The sequence below is a fragment of the Anomalospiza imberbis genome, chromosome 7 (genome assembly GCF_031753505.1).
Source record: "Anomalospiza imberbis isolate Cuckoo-Finch-1a 21T00152 chromosome 7, ASM3175350v1, whole genome shotgun sequence".
NCBI lineage: Eukaryota > Metazoa > Chordata > Aves > Passeriformes > Viduidae > Anomalospiza > Anomalospiza imberbis.
Genome location: NC_089687.1, coordinates 2,110,300 through 2,126,030, shown reverse-complemented (window position 1 = coordinate 2,126,030; position 15,731 = coordinate 2,110,300). Strand labels below are relative to the sequence as shown.

At 42.5% G+C, this 15,731-nt stretch overlaps 1 protein-coding gene and 1 long non-coding RNA gene across 2 annotated transcripts in view; one reads left to right on the top strand and one right to left on the bottom strand.

Moving 5' to 3' along the window:
• The window catches only part of KIF5C (kinesin family member 5C), an 85,765-nt gene extending 72,075 nt beyond the window's left edge, over positions 1–13,690 (top strand). Inside the window, exons 20-26 of the mRNA XM_068195119.1 lie at positions 643–744; positions 1,290–1,350; positions 1,669–1,740; positions 2,311–2,415; positions 5,565–5,781; positions 6,737–6,850; positions 10,043–13,690. Coding sequence (XP_068051220.1) covers positions 643–744; positions 1,290–1,350; positions 1,669–1,740; positions 2,311–2,415; positions 5,565–5,781; positions 6,737–6,843 — 664 coding nt within the window. The 3' untranslated portion in view covers positions 6,844–6,850; positions 10,043–13,690. The remainder of the gene's footprint in view (positions 1–642; positions 745–1,289; positions 1,351–1,668; positions 1,741–2,310; positions 2,416–5,564; positions 5,782–6,736; positions 6,851–10,042) is intronic.
• Positions 12,326–14,944, bottom strand: LOC137476775 (uncharacterized). The gene is made up of 2 exons (XR_011000575.1): positions 13,555–14,944; positions 12,326–13,520 (listed from the first exon to the last, which is right to left on the bottom strand). It is a non-coding gene; the product is annotated as an uncharacterized lncRNA (long non-coding RNA).
• Between the last annotated feature and the right edge of the window lie 787 nt (positions 14,945–15,731).

The following is a 15,731-nucleotide window of genomic DNA, read 5'->3' as shown; positions in this document are numbered from 1 at the left end:
CCATAAAATTATAGAGAGTTTTTAAAAAAAAAGGGGGGATGTTGCACCTGCAGGTCAGTAGGTGAGAGGAGCTTGGAGGAGAGCGGGTTTTAAAGAATCATGGAATCATTTGGGTTGGAAAATCCTTTAAGGTCATCAAGTTCAGCCACCCCTGAACCACATTCCCAGGAAGGTTTTGAGATTCTCACAGCATCCATGCCTGCCTCAGTCCTTCTGAGAGTCTGGGTGACTCCAACAGCTCCCACTTTCACACATTTTTGTATTTTTCCTCACACACCAGTGTGATTCTGTTATGTTTTGCTCCCGTGTTTTTCTTTTTCTAAAATCTAGGCATTCTTTTATCACATTTATTGTGTGGCCAAAGACTAATTGTAGGGAAATGAGGAAGCAAGGCAGAAAGTTGTCAGCAGCAATTTGGGTCCTCCTTTAAGGCAAACAAAGCAAACCACTGAATTTAGCTCTGCAATATTTTAAAATAATGTCCTCCAGGTTCTTTATGCTTCATTTCTTCCAGAGTTTTTCAGTAGAGAGTTACAGCTTTACTTTTCCTCTGCCCAATCCCATTGTGTTTGTGGAGATTTACCCTCCCTTCCTCCTGGGGTTCAGGCTAAGCTGTGCTGACTTTTCCTTTCACATTTCCAGCATGAACCAGAAGCTGCAGCTGGAACAGGAGAAGCTGAGTGCTGATTATGATAAATTAAAAATTGAGGACCAGGAAAGAGAAATGAAACTGGAAAAGCTCATGTAAGTGCACAGTTTCTTCACTTGGTATCCCTGAACCTCTTCATGTGTGCAAAATGTGCCAGGGAGAGGGATTTGTGTAGGAAATATTCACACTGAGAATATCATTTCACTAGCAAAGCCAGCAGGAGCTACTAATAAATACCAATAGTGGCTTTGATAACCACCAAAAAGAGTTCATTAGAGCTCTGATTTTATAAAATATCCCAGCATCTCTTAAATCTCTCATTCCTTAATACACAGCAAAACAAGCATGAAAGAAGTTGGGAATTTTTGGGGGGGTTTGTTGATTTTTTGGGGGTTTTAAATCAGATTTTTGAATAAAAGCCTTTCCTTGAAATAAGAGAAAAATCCCGTGTGTGGACACAAAGATGGAGGTGGTGACTCAGCCCTTCCAGGTGATAAAACTGGATATTTGGGGCAGTCAAAAGCAAAATTAGAGATGTGCAATTTGCTGCCACCTGCAGATGTGCTGCTCCAGGTGGATGCTGGTTGATTCTCCTCTGTTTATTGTGATTGATTTGTGTTCCATGTTGTGATGTCTCCAGACTCCTTAATGATAAAAGGGAACAAGCAAGAGAGGACCTTAAAGGGCTGGAGGAAACAGTGGTAGGTCTTAATTACACTTTATTCAGCTTTTCCCCCTTTATCTGTATACCCTGGTGATGCATATTTTAATTTTTGAGTAAACAGCTTTGAACTACCTAAACTAAAATTAAAAAAGGTTGTTTTTACCAATTTTGGATAAATTGTTCTCTTTGATGGGGTTTGTTTTGTGGCATTCAGTGTGATTCCTAGAGAGAGAAAATCCAGAGTTCTTTTTTCCTGTTACCAACTCAAATCCAAGGAGAAATTTTACACCAGAGCATCTATGTCCTAGTAATTTGTGCTTTTCTAAAAATTATTGTTTTGTTATTTTTATTCCAGGCAAGGGAGCTTCAGACTCTTCACAATCTGCGCAAGCTGTTTGTCCAGGATCTTACCACCCGTGTTAAAAAAGTAAAACCCTGCTCTTTTAAATCCAAATCTTTTCCTGTTTTGCAGTATTCTTGTGATTTGCTGGAAGCCTTTAGTGCATGCATTTACAAAATGGGATAACATCGTTTTTAGTAGCAGTGAGAAACAAGATTAAAACTGTTGTGATGTTTATCAGCTTTTATTTGGCCCCAATTTGATAAGGAAAATGTTGGTGGGTGAGGGAAACCCAGTGCACTTCAGCTACAAAATTCTCAAAATTCTCGGAATTCTCAAAATTCTCAGCTACAAAACAGCTCAAATTTTGAGCTACAAAATTCTCAAATAATTTCTGATGACCTTCAGAAATTATTTAGTATAACTTGATTTTCCTATTCAGGATTCCCCCATAATTGTTCAGGAAAAATAGCTTGGTTTTTTTATGTGAGGGGAAATGCAATTCCTAAATATCAAACAAAGAGTTAAAATAATTTCTCTTAAATTTGGGGCTCTGTAAAGACTTTTCTGCCTTTGGGGAGCTCAAATTTGCCAAAGAGCTGAGCTTCCCCTTGAGTTTGTGCCTGGCTTTGCTGAGTGCTGCAATTTTGTGTGCAGAGTGTTGAACTGGACAGTGATGATGGAGGTGGAAGCGCTGCGCAGAAGCAGAAAATTTCCTTTCTTGAGAACAACCTGGAACAACTTACAAAGGTTCACAAACAGGTAAAGGCTCATTTTCCCTCCCTTTCCCTCCCTTTTCCCCACTTTTCCCCCTTTTGTCTCTTTACCCCCTTTCCCTCCTTTCCTCCCTCCATCAAAACTTGCACTTTTTGAATATTTACAAGGGTAATTTTGGAGGGTAACCTGTGCTGTCTGAGGAAAAGCTACCCATTAAACTCTTTGGAATTAGGAGTTAGAGCTGCTCTTCCCACTCCCTGTACTTCTAGGAATGTAGTAAATAAGGAATTTTTTTTCCTGTGGAAATAGATCTGTTTTGGCACTAGGAAATACATAGAAATAGCTGTTTTCTGGATGGATTGTGCATCCCCAACTTGACTCCTGGCCTGAAGCTGCTCAGAGGCACCTTGGAAGTGGTTGGAGTGGATTCAACCAGCAGAGTTTTCAATGAAAACAATGGAATTGGGTTTTTTTGTACAGCTGAAGGGCTGGTGCCTCCCTGGGGTGCCGAGGTTGGTAATTTCTGGGCTTGTGCATTTGTGTGTCCTCCCTCCTTCATGGAATTCCAGTTTCATACAATCTCAGATCTGGAATTAAAGCCCATCCAGTCCCATCCCTGCCATGTCCCTCACCTTCCACTATCCCAGGCTGCTCCAAGCCCTGTCCAGCCTGGCCTTGGACACTTCCAGGGATCCAGGGGCAGTCCCATCTTCTCTGGACACCCTGTGCCAGGGCCTGCCGACCTTCGCAGGGAAGAATTTCTCCCTAAAATCTCCTCTCCCACTGTGCTGGAGCTGTGTGCCACTGTTCAGGTGCACGACACAAAACACTAAACCTGTTTTGATTTCTTTTTTGAGCAGTGGCATAACACTGTGCACTGCGCTCTCCTGAAGCTGTATTAGTGACCTACACTCCCAGATTAGCTTTAATTATTCCTGTGGAAGTGCCCAAAGAGCAGGAAGTGCTGGACGGTGACAAGTGTCCGCTAAGTTTTGGGGTTTTCAGATTCCCAGGGAACAGATGGTTTCAAGACCTACTTTCTAAATGTGGAAACTGGGACATGTTCAGAATGTTTTTTCTTTTACCATTTTGCCTTTTTTTTTGCACTCGTTTCATGCATCTGCTGCGTTTCAAATATGGATTTTTATAGCTCTCATTAGCGTGTATTTACTCAAAATCAACTTGGAATCCATATCTTGTAAGAAACTTACAGGCAAAAGTGACATTGGACTTGATACCATCCTGCTTGGATTTTGCATCATAACTATTTCACACAACAAGGGCTCAGCACTTGCAGAAAAAGCACATTGTGACAATGTTTTTTTAGGTTGTTTGTGTTTTTCTCCAGCACTAAGCCTGGCCCAGCAGGTGTAAAATGCTCTGATTGTTAAACAACGTGTGAATGTCAGGACATGCTGTTGCTTTGCTGTATTATTAATTGTGGTTGTTAATCCACTTTTCGCTCCAGAAAAGGGAGAGTCACTCCTTTGGAGCAGATTTCTGTTGACTTCCAGCAGTGGTGTAATCTGTTCAGCAGAAATTGTGATGGATTTTCTGCCCGTTTGCATCAGTTTTGTGTTTATTAAAAATCAATCCTCTCTTGGCTGTTGCTGCATGGGATGTGATTTGTATAATTGATAGACCTCGCTCAGTCTCATATTAAACTGAGGAAGTGCACAAATTCAAAGTTGCATATAATCATTATATTTGTAGTTACAGGCCTAAAAGTGATTTCTTAGGGAAGTTCTCAGTTTTCCCACATGGCTGAGTAGGGAACACACAGGTGAACACATCAGAACCACTGGAAATGATGAATTTGGGGTGATCCCCGGTGACATATTCAAACATTATTATTTTAAAATAATGAGGTGATCAAATATTTGCAAAATCCTGGAGATTTCTGTGTTATGAGGAAATGTAGAGTTTCTGCTGTAGTTTTTGTTGTGCAGAGAAGCAAATCTGGCTGTCAAGTGCTCTACAGTGGCAGGGTTGGTCCTGGAGTCCTCATCTTTCAGGATCAGCTCTGTGGAATCTTGTTGAATGGAATAAACTCTATTTTTCTTGCTCTTTCTGGACAGTTTAAATTAATATCACTTAGATATTCAGAGAAGTGAATTTTGTGAGTAAAACTGAGCTTGGATGATGCTCTCAGGCACAGGGTGGGATTGTTGGGGTGCCCTACGTGGGGTGAGGAGCTGGACTTGATCCTTGTGGGTCCATTCCAGCTCAGGACATTCTAAATTTGTATTTAACCCAGGATTTTTACATAAATTTCTGGAATAAACATGTTTAATTTTAGTATATGATGTATGGAGAGCATAGTGGCATTCTCTCTCTCCTCGTGAGGTGACTTTTTCCACCATTTCTCTGAGGAGGATTTTTGCCACTTTCTTTTGACCTTGTGGGTCCATTCCAGATCATGACATTGTAAATTTTCCTTTAAACTAAGATTTTAACATTAATTTCTGGAAGAAACCTGTTTAATTTTAGTAAATGGCATATAGAGAGCATAGTGGCATTTTCTGTCTCTTTGTGAGGCGACTTTTCCCTCCATTTCTCTGAGGAGGATTTTTGCCACTTTCTTTTACCTTGTGGGTCCATTCCAGCTCAGGACATTTTAAATTTCTCTTTAAGATAAGATTTTTACATTAATTTCTGGAATAAATCTGTTTAATTTAATACCCGAGGCATGGAGAGCAGCCAGTGGCATTTCCTCTCTCTGCGTGAGTGGACTTTCCCCGCCATTTCTCTGAGGAGGATTTTTGCCACTTTCTTTTGACCTTGTGGGTCCATTCCAGCTCAGGATATTCTAAATTTCTCTTTAACCTAAGCTTCTCACAGTAATTTCTGGAAGAAACTTGTTTAATTTTAGTACATGCCATACAGAGAGCATGGAGGCGTTTTCTGTCTCTTTGTGAGGCGACTTTTCCCTCCATTTCTCTGAGGAGGATTTTTGCCACTTTCTTTTGACCTTGTGGGTCCATTCCAGCTCAGGACATTTTAAATTTCTCTTTAAGATAAGATTTTTACATTAATTTCTGGAATAAATCTGTTTAATTTAATACACGAGGCATGGAGAGCAGCCGGTGGCATTTCCTCTCTCCTCGTGAGGAGGACTTTCCCCGCCATTTCTCTGAGGAGACTTTCGCCGCTTTCTTTTGACCTCCTTTAATTTAGCACCGCTTTCCCCGCAGCTGGTACGTGATAATGCAGATCTTCGTTGCGAGCTTCCTAAGCTGGAGAAACGCCTTCGAGCTACGGCAGAGAGAGTTAAGGCCCTGGAGAGTGCACTGAAGGAGGCTAAGGAAAACGCCATGCGCGACCGCAAGCGCTACCAGCAGGAGGTGGATCGCATTAAGGAGGCTGTGAGAGCCAAAAACATGGCCCGGAGAGCACACTCTGCCCAAATTGGTGAGGACATGGAGCTAAAGGGGCTGCCCGCGTGCTTCAGCCTCGGGCTGGTTGCTGGGGGTTGAGTGGAGAGAGTAAAACATAGGGGCTGCTTCCCCTCTGCTGCACAGGAATCTTCAAAGGCCTCGCTTTTTCATGGAATTTGCCCCACCTCGAGTTTAAAGAGGGTCTGCTGTTCCACTGGGTAAATAAAGGGCATAATGGGTCTTGTGTGCCCTTCTAGTGACCTGAAAACTTGTCTCCTTAAATTAGTCGCTGACTTTCTTCCTCCTCCTCCCCCTACACGCTCCCTCTCTGCTTTCATTCTTTCCTTGCCTTTCTGGAACTTGTCCATTTCTCTTTTTTCCCACTGATTACTCATCCATGTGATTTAATTCCAAAAAATCTTCCTTTGTACTTCAGATATTGATATATCTCCGAGGTACAGCGTAATGCTTGCACACAACAGAGGAATGGGGCAATTCCTGGAATGATTTGTTGGGATTAAAAAGGATAGTGGTTTAGATGGAGATGACAATATTGAGGTATTAAATCCTGAGGGAGAATCATGCAGCACAGAGTGTCACCTCCTGAATGCTTCCTCTTGTAGGAAGCCATCCAAGCTTTTTCTTGACATCTTCTGGAATGGTGTAAATTGGACATAAAAAGTGCCTCACTGCCCACCAAGTGACTTCCCTCTGTTGTTGGACAGTCCATAACCTTTGCAGATCCAATGCATGGGAAGGTGGAAGGGCTCTGCCAGCAGGAAAAAGGATCTGCTAGCTGGAAAATGGTTGTATTTGTAGTTGGCCAAGGCAGGGAGTGCTGTGTTCTGCACAGCTGCATCAGAAACCACTGAGTTGGGAAACAATGGGGATTTCCCTTGGAGGAGGCTGGGGAGGTGGCAAGCTAAAATGTGGCAAGCTAAAATGGGAAAGCTAAAATGTCTTGTTTGGTCCCTCCTTCCCCTCTGCAGCCAAGCCCATCCGCCCTGGTCACTACCCGGCGTCTTCTCCGACGGCCGTCCACGCCATCCGAGGGGGAGGGATGTCCAACTCCAGCTACTACCACAACACCAAATAAACGAGAGGTAAGGCCAGAGTAACTCACCTCTTCTCCCACTGATCACTCAGTTCCCTTCTATTTCATCTTGCTTTTAGGAGACCCACAGTAATTGTTTTTCTATTTTTAATAGTTGCTTGCTGATAATTACAATACTCGTTAATTGAGTGCCTTTTAAGAGGCTTTGCCAGCTGCTGAGAAGGGGTTTTATTTAAATGACTTAGCACTTTAAAGTTTTTTAAAAACTGCTCTGGTAAATCTGGACCAAAATTCACACACAGAGGTATGAAACTCATATAGTAAAAATACAGATCCAGAGGTTCCTTCTGCCAGCATCATCTTCTGCTTTCTGTACCATGGATGTGTTTCCACGTTGGGATATTCCAGCCTGGGATAGGGGTAGAGCAGCTGTCAGTGGCAGCAAGAGACATCTCCAAATCTGAGTGTCACCATTTGGCATATTTTGCACTCTTAGTTCTCTTCATGGGAAAAAAACCAAACAAACAAACAAAAAAAAGAAAAACCAAAAAACCAACAAAACAAAACAAAAAAACAAAAAACAAACAAACAAACAAACCAAAATAAAAAAAAACAACCTTAAATATTTCACTTTAATTGCCAGGGTTTGAGTGTTTCTCCCAAGCAAAACATGAGCAGCATATTCCCAGGAGACTGTTCCATGGACTCCATCCTCCTATTTCTTTCTTAAATGCTCATTATTGGAGAGATTTTATATTTGCATTATTTTACATGATCACTTTATGCCACAGACATGCCAAGAGATGGATGGCACCAAGTGGCTGTGAAAAGCAGCCTGGGGACAGCAAACTTGTCCCTCCAAGTCTGGCTTGTTGCCCTCCTTGAGGATTAATTCTGTCCCACAACTCTCTTCATGGTCTGTGGTTTCCTCGTGGCATTCTTGGGTGTTTTTAGCTTTTTTTTGGGAGTGTTTCATGTCAGGCTTGCATGCCAAGCATCCATCACGCCACACTCAAGCTGTTATTGTGCTGGGTGATTGTTCCTGCTCATTGTGTTTGCCATGAGCTTCCAGCAACAAATCTTTCCTCTGTGGGTAAATTAGGGCAAGGCTTTGCTGAGTGGTTTTGTCCATTCTGGTCTGAAATTGGCTTTTCCACCTCACGAGTGAGGTGCCTCTGTCCATCTGCCTCACTGCATTCCCACCTCTGTGACCTGGCAAAAAGTGGGATGCAGAGCCTTGTCAAGGATTTCTAAACATTTCTTGTAACAGCTACTCTGAGGGGGAAAAGCTGCCACCTGCCTCAAGTGAATGCACCTTTAATTTGCCAGCTGCAGTGAAATGAGGAGTCAGACTCAAACAGGCCACACGTGTTGAGTGAACAACTGTAGGTTAATAAAAGGTATTAATGAAATCACCACACTGCAAACTCGATTGGTTTGCAATAACAAACAGGACTGTGGAAGTCAAGAAAAAGCAATCAGGGGACATGAAATACCAGATATTTCAGATGCTGAGGTTTAGATTTGAGGGCTGTGGAGATGAGCAGGTCCAGGCCAGGTTGCAGAGGAGCACCAGGGAAAATGAGGCTGGAGAAAAAGAAGATGGAGGATCTCACGAGAAACTGGAAAAAGTTACGGACTTGGGGTTTCTGGAAAAAAATTAGGAAAAATCTGAAAAACCAAATGGCAGCCCTAGAGGTTGGAATGAAACCATTTCAACAATGTGTTCTAGATTTTTTGCTCACATTCAGACATAAGTATGGAAGGTATAGTCCAGGAAGGCTGGGAAGTGATTGGAGAAGGTCAGTTCTCAGTTTTGGTCCTTTGGTTAAGAATTTTATTGGCAAATTCCAATTATTTGGCTGCCAAAATTGGGAGTATCTGAGTAATCTGAATTCTGAGCTTGGATGGAAACCCAGGGGTCTGAGTTAAGGGTATTAGTAAAGGTGCTACCAGTGCAGGGAGAACTTTATCCAGATTATTTCCTGATTATTGTTGAGACATCCCTAGGCTCTGCAGAAAGTGCTTCAGAATGGTGCAGTTTTACCCAGCTGGAACTAGAACAAAACTCCCTTTTATCATCATTTAACAGAGAAATAAAATTGAGGTTCCTGTTTCAACATTTGCTGAGGAGAGATTTATCTTGTGTTCATTCATTATTCACCATAAAGATAAAAGACACTTAGTGCTGTTAGACTGGTCAGTGGTTATGATTGATTAACCCAGCAGATGGAAGAGAAGGAAATGTGGGTTTTAATAAAATGTGCTTGTATAATGTGCATATATAAAATTACAGAGTATATTTTTATAATATTATCATTATATTATATATAAAATATTTCAGGTATTTCTGTAAACACTTATTTTATATGTGTGTATATATATATATATATATCAGGAAAATATCTCTGTCAGAAGACAGAGAACAGAAGGATTGGTTTGAATTTGTATTTTTTCATCATTTTGATTTTATAATTTTCAAACTCTGCTGCTGTTACTTTCCCCCCCTTATTACATGAGATAAGCACACGTCAGCTCTTCAGCACATCCAATGAGCCAAGAGAAAAATCCTATGAAAGGAACAGAAAATTAAAGGGGAAAAAAAAAGTTAGACCTTTAGATAGTGTTTGTGGGAAATGGATTTGTAGAAAATTCTTAACACTCGATAGAAGGTTCACATAGTGTGTATCTGTATGTAAACTTTGAGATAAGAAATGTTGATTTAGAAATACTATGGAATAGGACAGACATTGTTGAGAGAGAAAGTGAACTAGAAATAAGTTTCAAAGGATGCTTTTGTAGAAAAGATTAGATACTTTGGAGAAATAGAACGATGAAAGCTGTATGGTGTTAGGACTCATGAGGGGTAATTTTAGGTGATTGGTTTTAAGGCAATTGTAGCATGGTGTGGTAAAAGCTGATAGGCTAAGAAATATTTATAGTGCATTGTAATTAGGAAATAGTTGGGTTTTGATTGTGATGGTGTGAATTGTAAGACCCGTTGAGAATCTTCTACAAAGCCATTTCCCACAGTGTTTGGGCAAGACATAATTCCAGGCTGCAGGTGGCAGAGAGCAAATTCCATCAGGAGAATTGGCTCATTTTGTGAGACCCAAATTCCATCATTTTTTTAACCTGACTGCGGGTCCGTCTCTTTGTTTGCTGCCCATCCCGTTTGGGTGCTCTGCTTTCTCATCCCCCAAATCCACTAATTTTCCTTCCCTCTCTCTCTCTCTGGCAGGTCAGTTCCACTTAGCATGTTAAGGACAGTCATTAAGTCACATTAGTTTCTTTTTTGCCCCTCTCCAACCCGGTCCACGTCCTGTCCATCCTGCGCTTCCCACGGCCGTCGGCGACGCCCCGCTCCAGGTACTCCGAGCTTCGTAGGATCTCCACGTGTACAGAAGTGTCCAGCTCAGCTCCTCCAGATCCTTGTACAATGTCTGGAACATTCCCACCTCAGTAAGGATGATAGGGAGTCTGCCACTCCGAATTCCACGACCCCTTGGCGCTGCTTAGGTTGGGGCTTCTCCACTCAGAGCGATGCTTTTTTTCTTTTTTTCCCGAGTCCTCCGTTGGCATCGGTAATTCCCAACTTCTGGCATCAAGGAATTAATTATTCAATGACCAAGTGCCATCAAAGGCAGGTGATTGTGCTCTGTCATGACTGATTTCCTGTATAATATACATATTATTTTATATTTTTAGGGGATGAAAATGTGCTGCTATGTGGTTTAATTTTACTGCTTAACATTTTCAGAAGGAAATTTCCCCAAAGAACCATTTGTAATATCCTGATTTAAAAAAAAAAAAATCCTTGGACTGTATAAAATAACCTTTATTGCAGTACCTGGTAAAGAACAAACGGGATGCAGAGAAATCTGTTAGTATAGACGTAGGATTTGAAGTTTGGTAGTTCCATGAATTGATCTGTGTGACCTGTTTCAAAATTAAGCTCCTATTCCCTTGTAGTTCTCCCTACAGTGGTGGGTTTTCCTGGAGTGGGAAGGCTTAGCCACATGTTTGTAAGAGTTGTTCCCTAGGAATTTTTAAAGGATTTCAGAATGCTGTGGAAATCTTGCCTTGGAAAATCCGACAAGCATCTCCCCCCTCCCCCTTTCCCCAGACAAGCCCTGATCTGTTCACACCGGAATTCAGATCCCGGAGGGAACAGTCCCCTACCAGAACAAAGGAAAATAAAATCCCCCAAACCCTTCCTCAAAAAAAGCCTAAAGGAGATGAGAGTTGTACACTCAAGCTGTCCTTTTCAGACCAAATTTGGGAATTCTTTTGCTGGGGTGTGAGGAGCACATTTCCAGGGGAAGGGAATGTCTTTCTAAGCCACTATATCCACTCACCCTATGGAAGGTCCAGAGGGAAGGAAAAGCCTTCCCTGGATCTCTCAGACAGCAAATTTCCATCTTCCCAGCAAGGGGGCACTGGAATTGCTCTGGGAAGGTTCTGCTGGCAGGCAGAAGGTGCTGCTCCTCCTCCTCCTCCTCCTCCCCCTCCCTCCCTCCCTCCCCATCTCCTGGGGCAGGTGGGACTCCAGGAAGCCGGAATTCCAGGAAGGCTCCGGCCAAGGGTAGCCCTCTGGTCTTCTTTTGCAGACGTTTGCTCTTCTTTAATTTGAGATTGATTGTTTTTTGTTTTTTTTTTAATTTCTGAATGTGTAGGTGTAGAACTCTTCAGTTCCGTAGAGCGTTTTGGAAGATTGTGAGTTGACTTTAGATATTTTTTTCTACTGAAATTAGGGTGTTGCAAAGTAAGTTGAACTTAATTTAACTGGTTTTTGTTTTTTGTTTTCTGGGTTTTTTTTAACGTTGCACTATTTTGGGGGAGCATTTTGCTAAACATATTTAATGAAGTTGCAGATTTGCATGTATTTAATTTATTTTGTATTTTCCAAAGTTTTATATTTTCTTTCGTTACGTGCATGTGCACTGCCAGAAGAATGAACTGTGAACTTGCCATATGCAATCTTTAATAAAATCACTAACTCAGAACTACTCTGTGCTATCTCACCAGCTGGTCAGAGCTGAGGTTTCTACTAGGAATTAATAATCCTCTTGTTTTGGTTCTAGGAAAAGATCCCAAGCTTATTTGCTGTCGAATATTTTTGTACTGTAGGCAAACTTTTTGTTGTGTCTCTCAGAGTTTGGTAGGGAATTCTATTGTAAATGCAGAATTCATGACAACAAAAAGGTCTGGATTCCTCAAGGCATCGCCAGGAATTTTTTGGGGACAGTTCTGCCAGTTCCCTGCAGCTTGAGGGAGAAGTGAACTTGGACATCTCTTCCTTGTGCTGGTGCTGATCAGCCAGTCAGTGCCACCAGCAGCAAAACAATGAAGTTTCTCCAAGTTCCCTTTTACACCAACACTGCAGGAGGACTTTCAGCAATGCCCCAAAGATGCCTTAGGCTAAAATCCTCAGAATTAAATACCTGAGATATTTAATAGTTGGAAATAATGAATTCTCAGTTGAGCATACTCTGCTTGTATCAATTTTTATTTTTGAAGCCTATTTTAATTAGGCAACTTCAGTTTGTACTGCGTGTTGTATATTTAACTTTTGTACCATTTCTAAGGCTTTCACATTTTATATCTGGAAAGGAAAACCACACATCTGCTCTGCAGGGATCAGAACCTGTCTCTTGCTGTTTCCTGAACCATCTTCCTTTCTTTGCTTTTTGAGTGCTGTGTTCTATTTATTCCAGGCTCATTTTTAAAGTTGTGGTTTTGTACAGCGCAAATGAAATTTCACATCTAAAAATGTCATGCATGGGACAAATTGGGGTGGAAATACCACTCCCAAATGGAAAACGGATTTCAGATGGAACTAAAGTGCATATTGTTCTTTTTGCTAGTAATTGAAAAGTATTTCTGGCTCACTTGAGCTTCTTTTAATGATATGTTCAAATATCTTGTGTTTGTCCTTGCGTTCACGTTTCATCGACTTGTTTTCTGGAAAGCAAGGAAAGTTTTAAGCTTGGAAAGACCTTGGCTGATGCATTTTTAAGTTTTGTATTAAACTCAACAAGGGTGAGAGTTGGATTATCCTGAAGATACTGAAAATTTAAAAATAAGTCACAAAAAAATTTTTGCTACAACGATTCCTGCCCACAGAGCCTTGAGTAGCTTTTCAATTTCACTTTATAAAGCCTAATGGACTAAGATGCACATTTGTCTGAAATCTTGATAAATTATAGGATCATGGAACAGTTTGGTTGGAAGGGATTTTAAAGATCAGCTGATTCCACCCCCTGCCATGGGCAGAGACACCTTCCACTGTCCCAGGCTGCTCCAAGCCCCATCCAGCCTGGCCTTGGACACTTCCAGGGATCCAGGGGTAGCCACAGCTTCTCTGGGCAACCTGTGCCAGGGCCTGCCCACCCTCACAGGATTCCTTCCCAATATCCCATCTAACCCTGCCCTGGGGCTTGAAAATAAACGAAATCAAGAAATCTACTTAGAACATGGTTTTATTCGAAGAATTGTTTAAATAACGGCGATGAAGGCCCAAAAGAAAAGGGCTCATCAGATTCCCCTTGCTGGAGGAGAAATACCTCACATAACCATGACTGAAGTACTCCTCCACGGTGCGGGGGGGAAAAAGAGGGAAACATGGGCAGGATAATCTGAATCTCCCCTTGCTTTGACTTTTGTCCTCGCTGTGCCTGCAGGAGCGGCACCATCCGCTGTGCGGGATGGCAGCACCGCTCCAGCGCCGCCCCGCTGCCTGCGGGGAGCCACGGGCTGAGGCACGCTGTAGATTTATCCCTGTCTAGTTTGTAAAGTGTGTAACGTGTACTGCAGATGTGTATTCTCTGGGCTCTATGTATCTTTACAGTAGTGTTCAATTTAGGAGAAAAATAAGAGAAAAACAGAACAAGCAAACAAAAAAAAAAAAAAAGAAATAAATGGTGGACACGTTTTGCTGGTAACAAGGGGAAATTTTTTTTGCCATTGCATCAAATGATGCTGAACTGTATTAAACTCTTGATAGCAGACCTGAACCCTCCTCCTCCCCCCAGCCCGTGGAGAGAAGTCTTTTATCTTCGTGCTGAAGTTCTGTCGGAGATGGATGGATACACTGGCAGACTGCATGATGTATCATTCGAAATCCGTTACAGTGGAAAATAAAAACTGAACCGAACTCTGCCGTGTGGGCCTGGTGTGACACGGGACAGGGCACTCACTCCGTGCAGCAGTGACAGCTCCCTGTGACAGGGACAGGACCAGGGAATGGCTGGAGCTGTGTCCGGGCATGTTTAGGGTGGGTGTCAGGGAAAGGTCCTTCCTTCCCCAGAGGGTGCTGGGCACTGCCAGGCTCCCCAGGGAATGGGCACATTCCCAAGGCTGCTATAGCTCCAGGAGAGTTTGGGCAGTGCTCCAGGGGTGCCCAGGGTGGGATTTTGGGGTGTCTGTGCAGGGCCAGGAGCTGGATCCATGATCCTGTGGGTCCCTTCCAGCTCAGGACGTTCTCTGATTCCATGGGGGACCCATTCAGTGGAACCACACTCCAAAGCGGGCTGAGTCCACACTCCGGATTTCAGCTTTCCCTCTGGATTTCAGCTTTCCCTCTGAACCTGTAGAAAGTCACTCACAAAATGATAAAATCCCAGACTGGTTTGGGTTGGAAGGGACCTTAAAGCTCATCCCATTCCACCCCTGCCATGGGCAGGGACACCTTCCACTGTCCCATGTTGCTCCAAGCCCTGTCCAGCCTAGCCTTGAACACTGCCAGGGATCCAAGGGCACTAATTAAAAATAATTGGGTGACTAGGGAATGAACATAGCAGAATTTAAATTTTTTTTAATAAATAATTTCATCATCTCTACTACCTCTCCATGGATATATTCCTTTTTCCTCCTCTTTTTCATTAGCCTGGAGGATGACAGAGAGACTCTTCCACTTCCCTTGTGCATGTATTTCCATTTTTATAGGAACATTACACTCACTTTATGTAAAAGTTCGTGTGTCCTTGCCACTTCCCTGAAGTCGTACTCGGGAGCTTTAGAAACAGCTTATTTCCAGTAATTATTACTCTGAGCATTTCACAATTAAATCATTACTTTTCACCTCAGCAATGCAAATTCCGGGTGCACCAAGGTTTCTGTAGGAATGGATTGCTCTCTTCTTTTTTTTGCTGCTGAGTAGAGTCCGAGTGAGGATTATGTGGTTTTTGCACCATAAAAACATAAGGAGACTTAGAAATTAGTCCAGTGAAATTTGGAGTCGATTATTAAAAATGATGAATAAATTTTGGATTGTGATAAATTTTGGTTTCAGTGCCTAAGAAGCACTTCCTCACTCTCTAAGAAGCCCCTGCAGGATGAGGATGGCTCCACCCGGGTAGAAGAGGCTTTCCAGAGGAGATGGTTTATATTAAGGACAGCAGGCGGGAAGTCCAAACATTCCCCAAAAGTCCTGCAGAGGAAGGCAAACGCTGCAGGGTGCCAGAGCTCTTTCCATGAGTCAAAAAACATTCACCCGTCAAGATCTCCTCGATAAAGCTCATGCCTGGAGGATGAACTCAATTAGAGAGCAGACTGTTTGCAAGTGTATCCTTACAATTTCGTTTTCGGAATGTGGGATTGCAGCTGTTAATTAACTCCGTGAAAACAGCACATATTACTGTATCCATTTCCAAGAGCCACCTTTCGCAAGAGCGCAGCAAAAACAAAGGAGTGGAAGCTGCATCCCTAGAAAAAGACCCACCGCAAGGCTGCCGCTATTGATTTCAAACACTTCTCAGCTCAAACTGCAACACTTTAAATTTACCTTCCAGCAGAGCTGATCCCAAGGGAAGCTGTCTTTATCCTAAAATGAGGATTTTCGGTAGTTCGGGATGCAAGATCCCTGGTGGTCACCTTGATGCGCTCTGATGGAAAACTGATGCGCGGCTCCCGGGGCAGGGGGTGTCGGG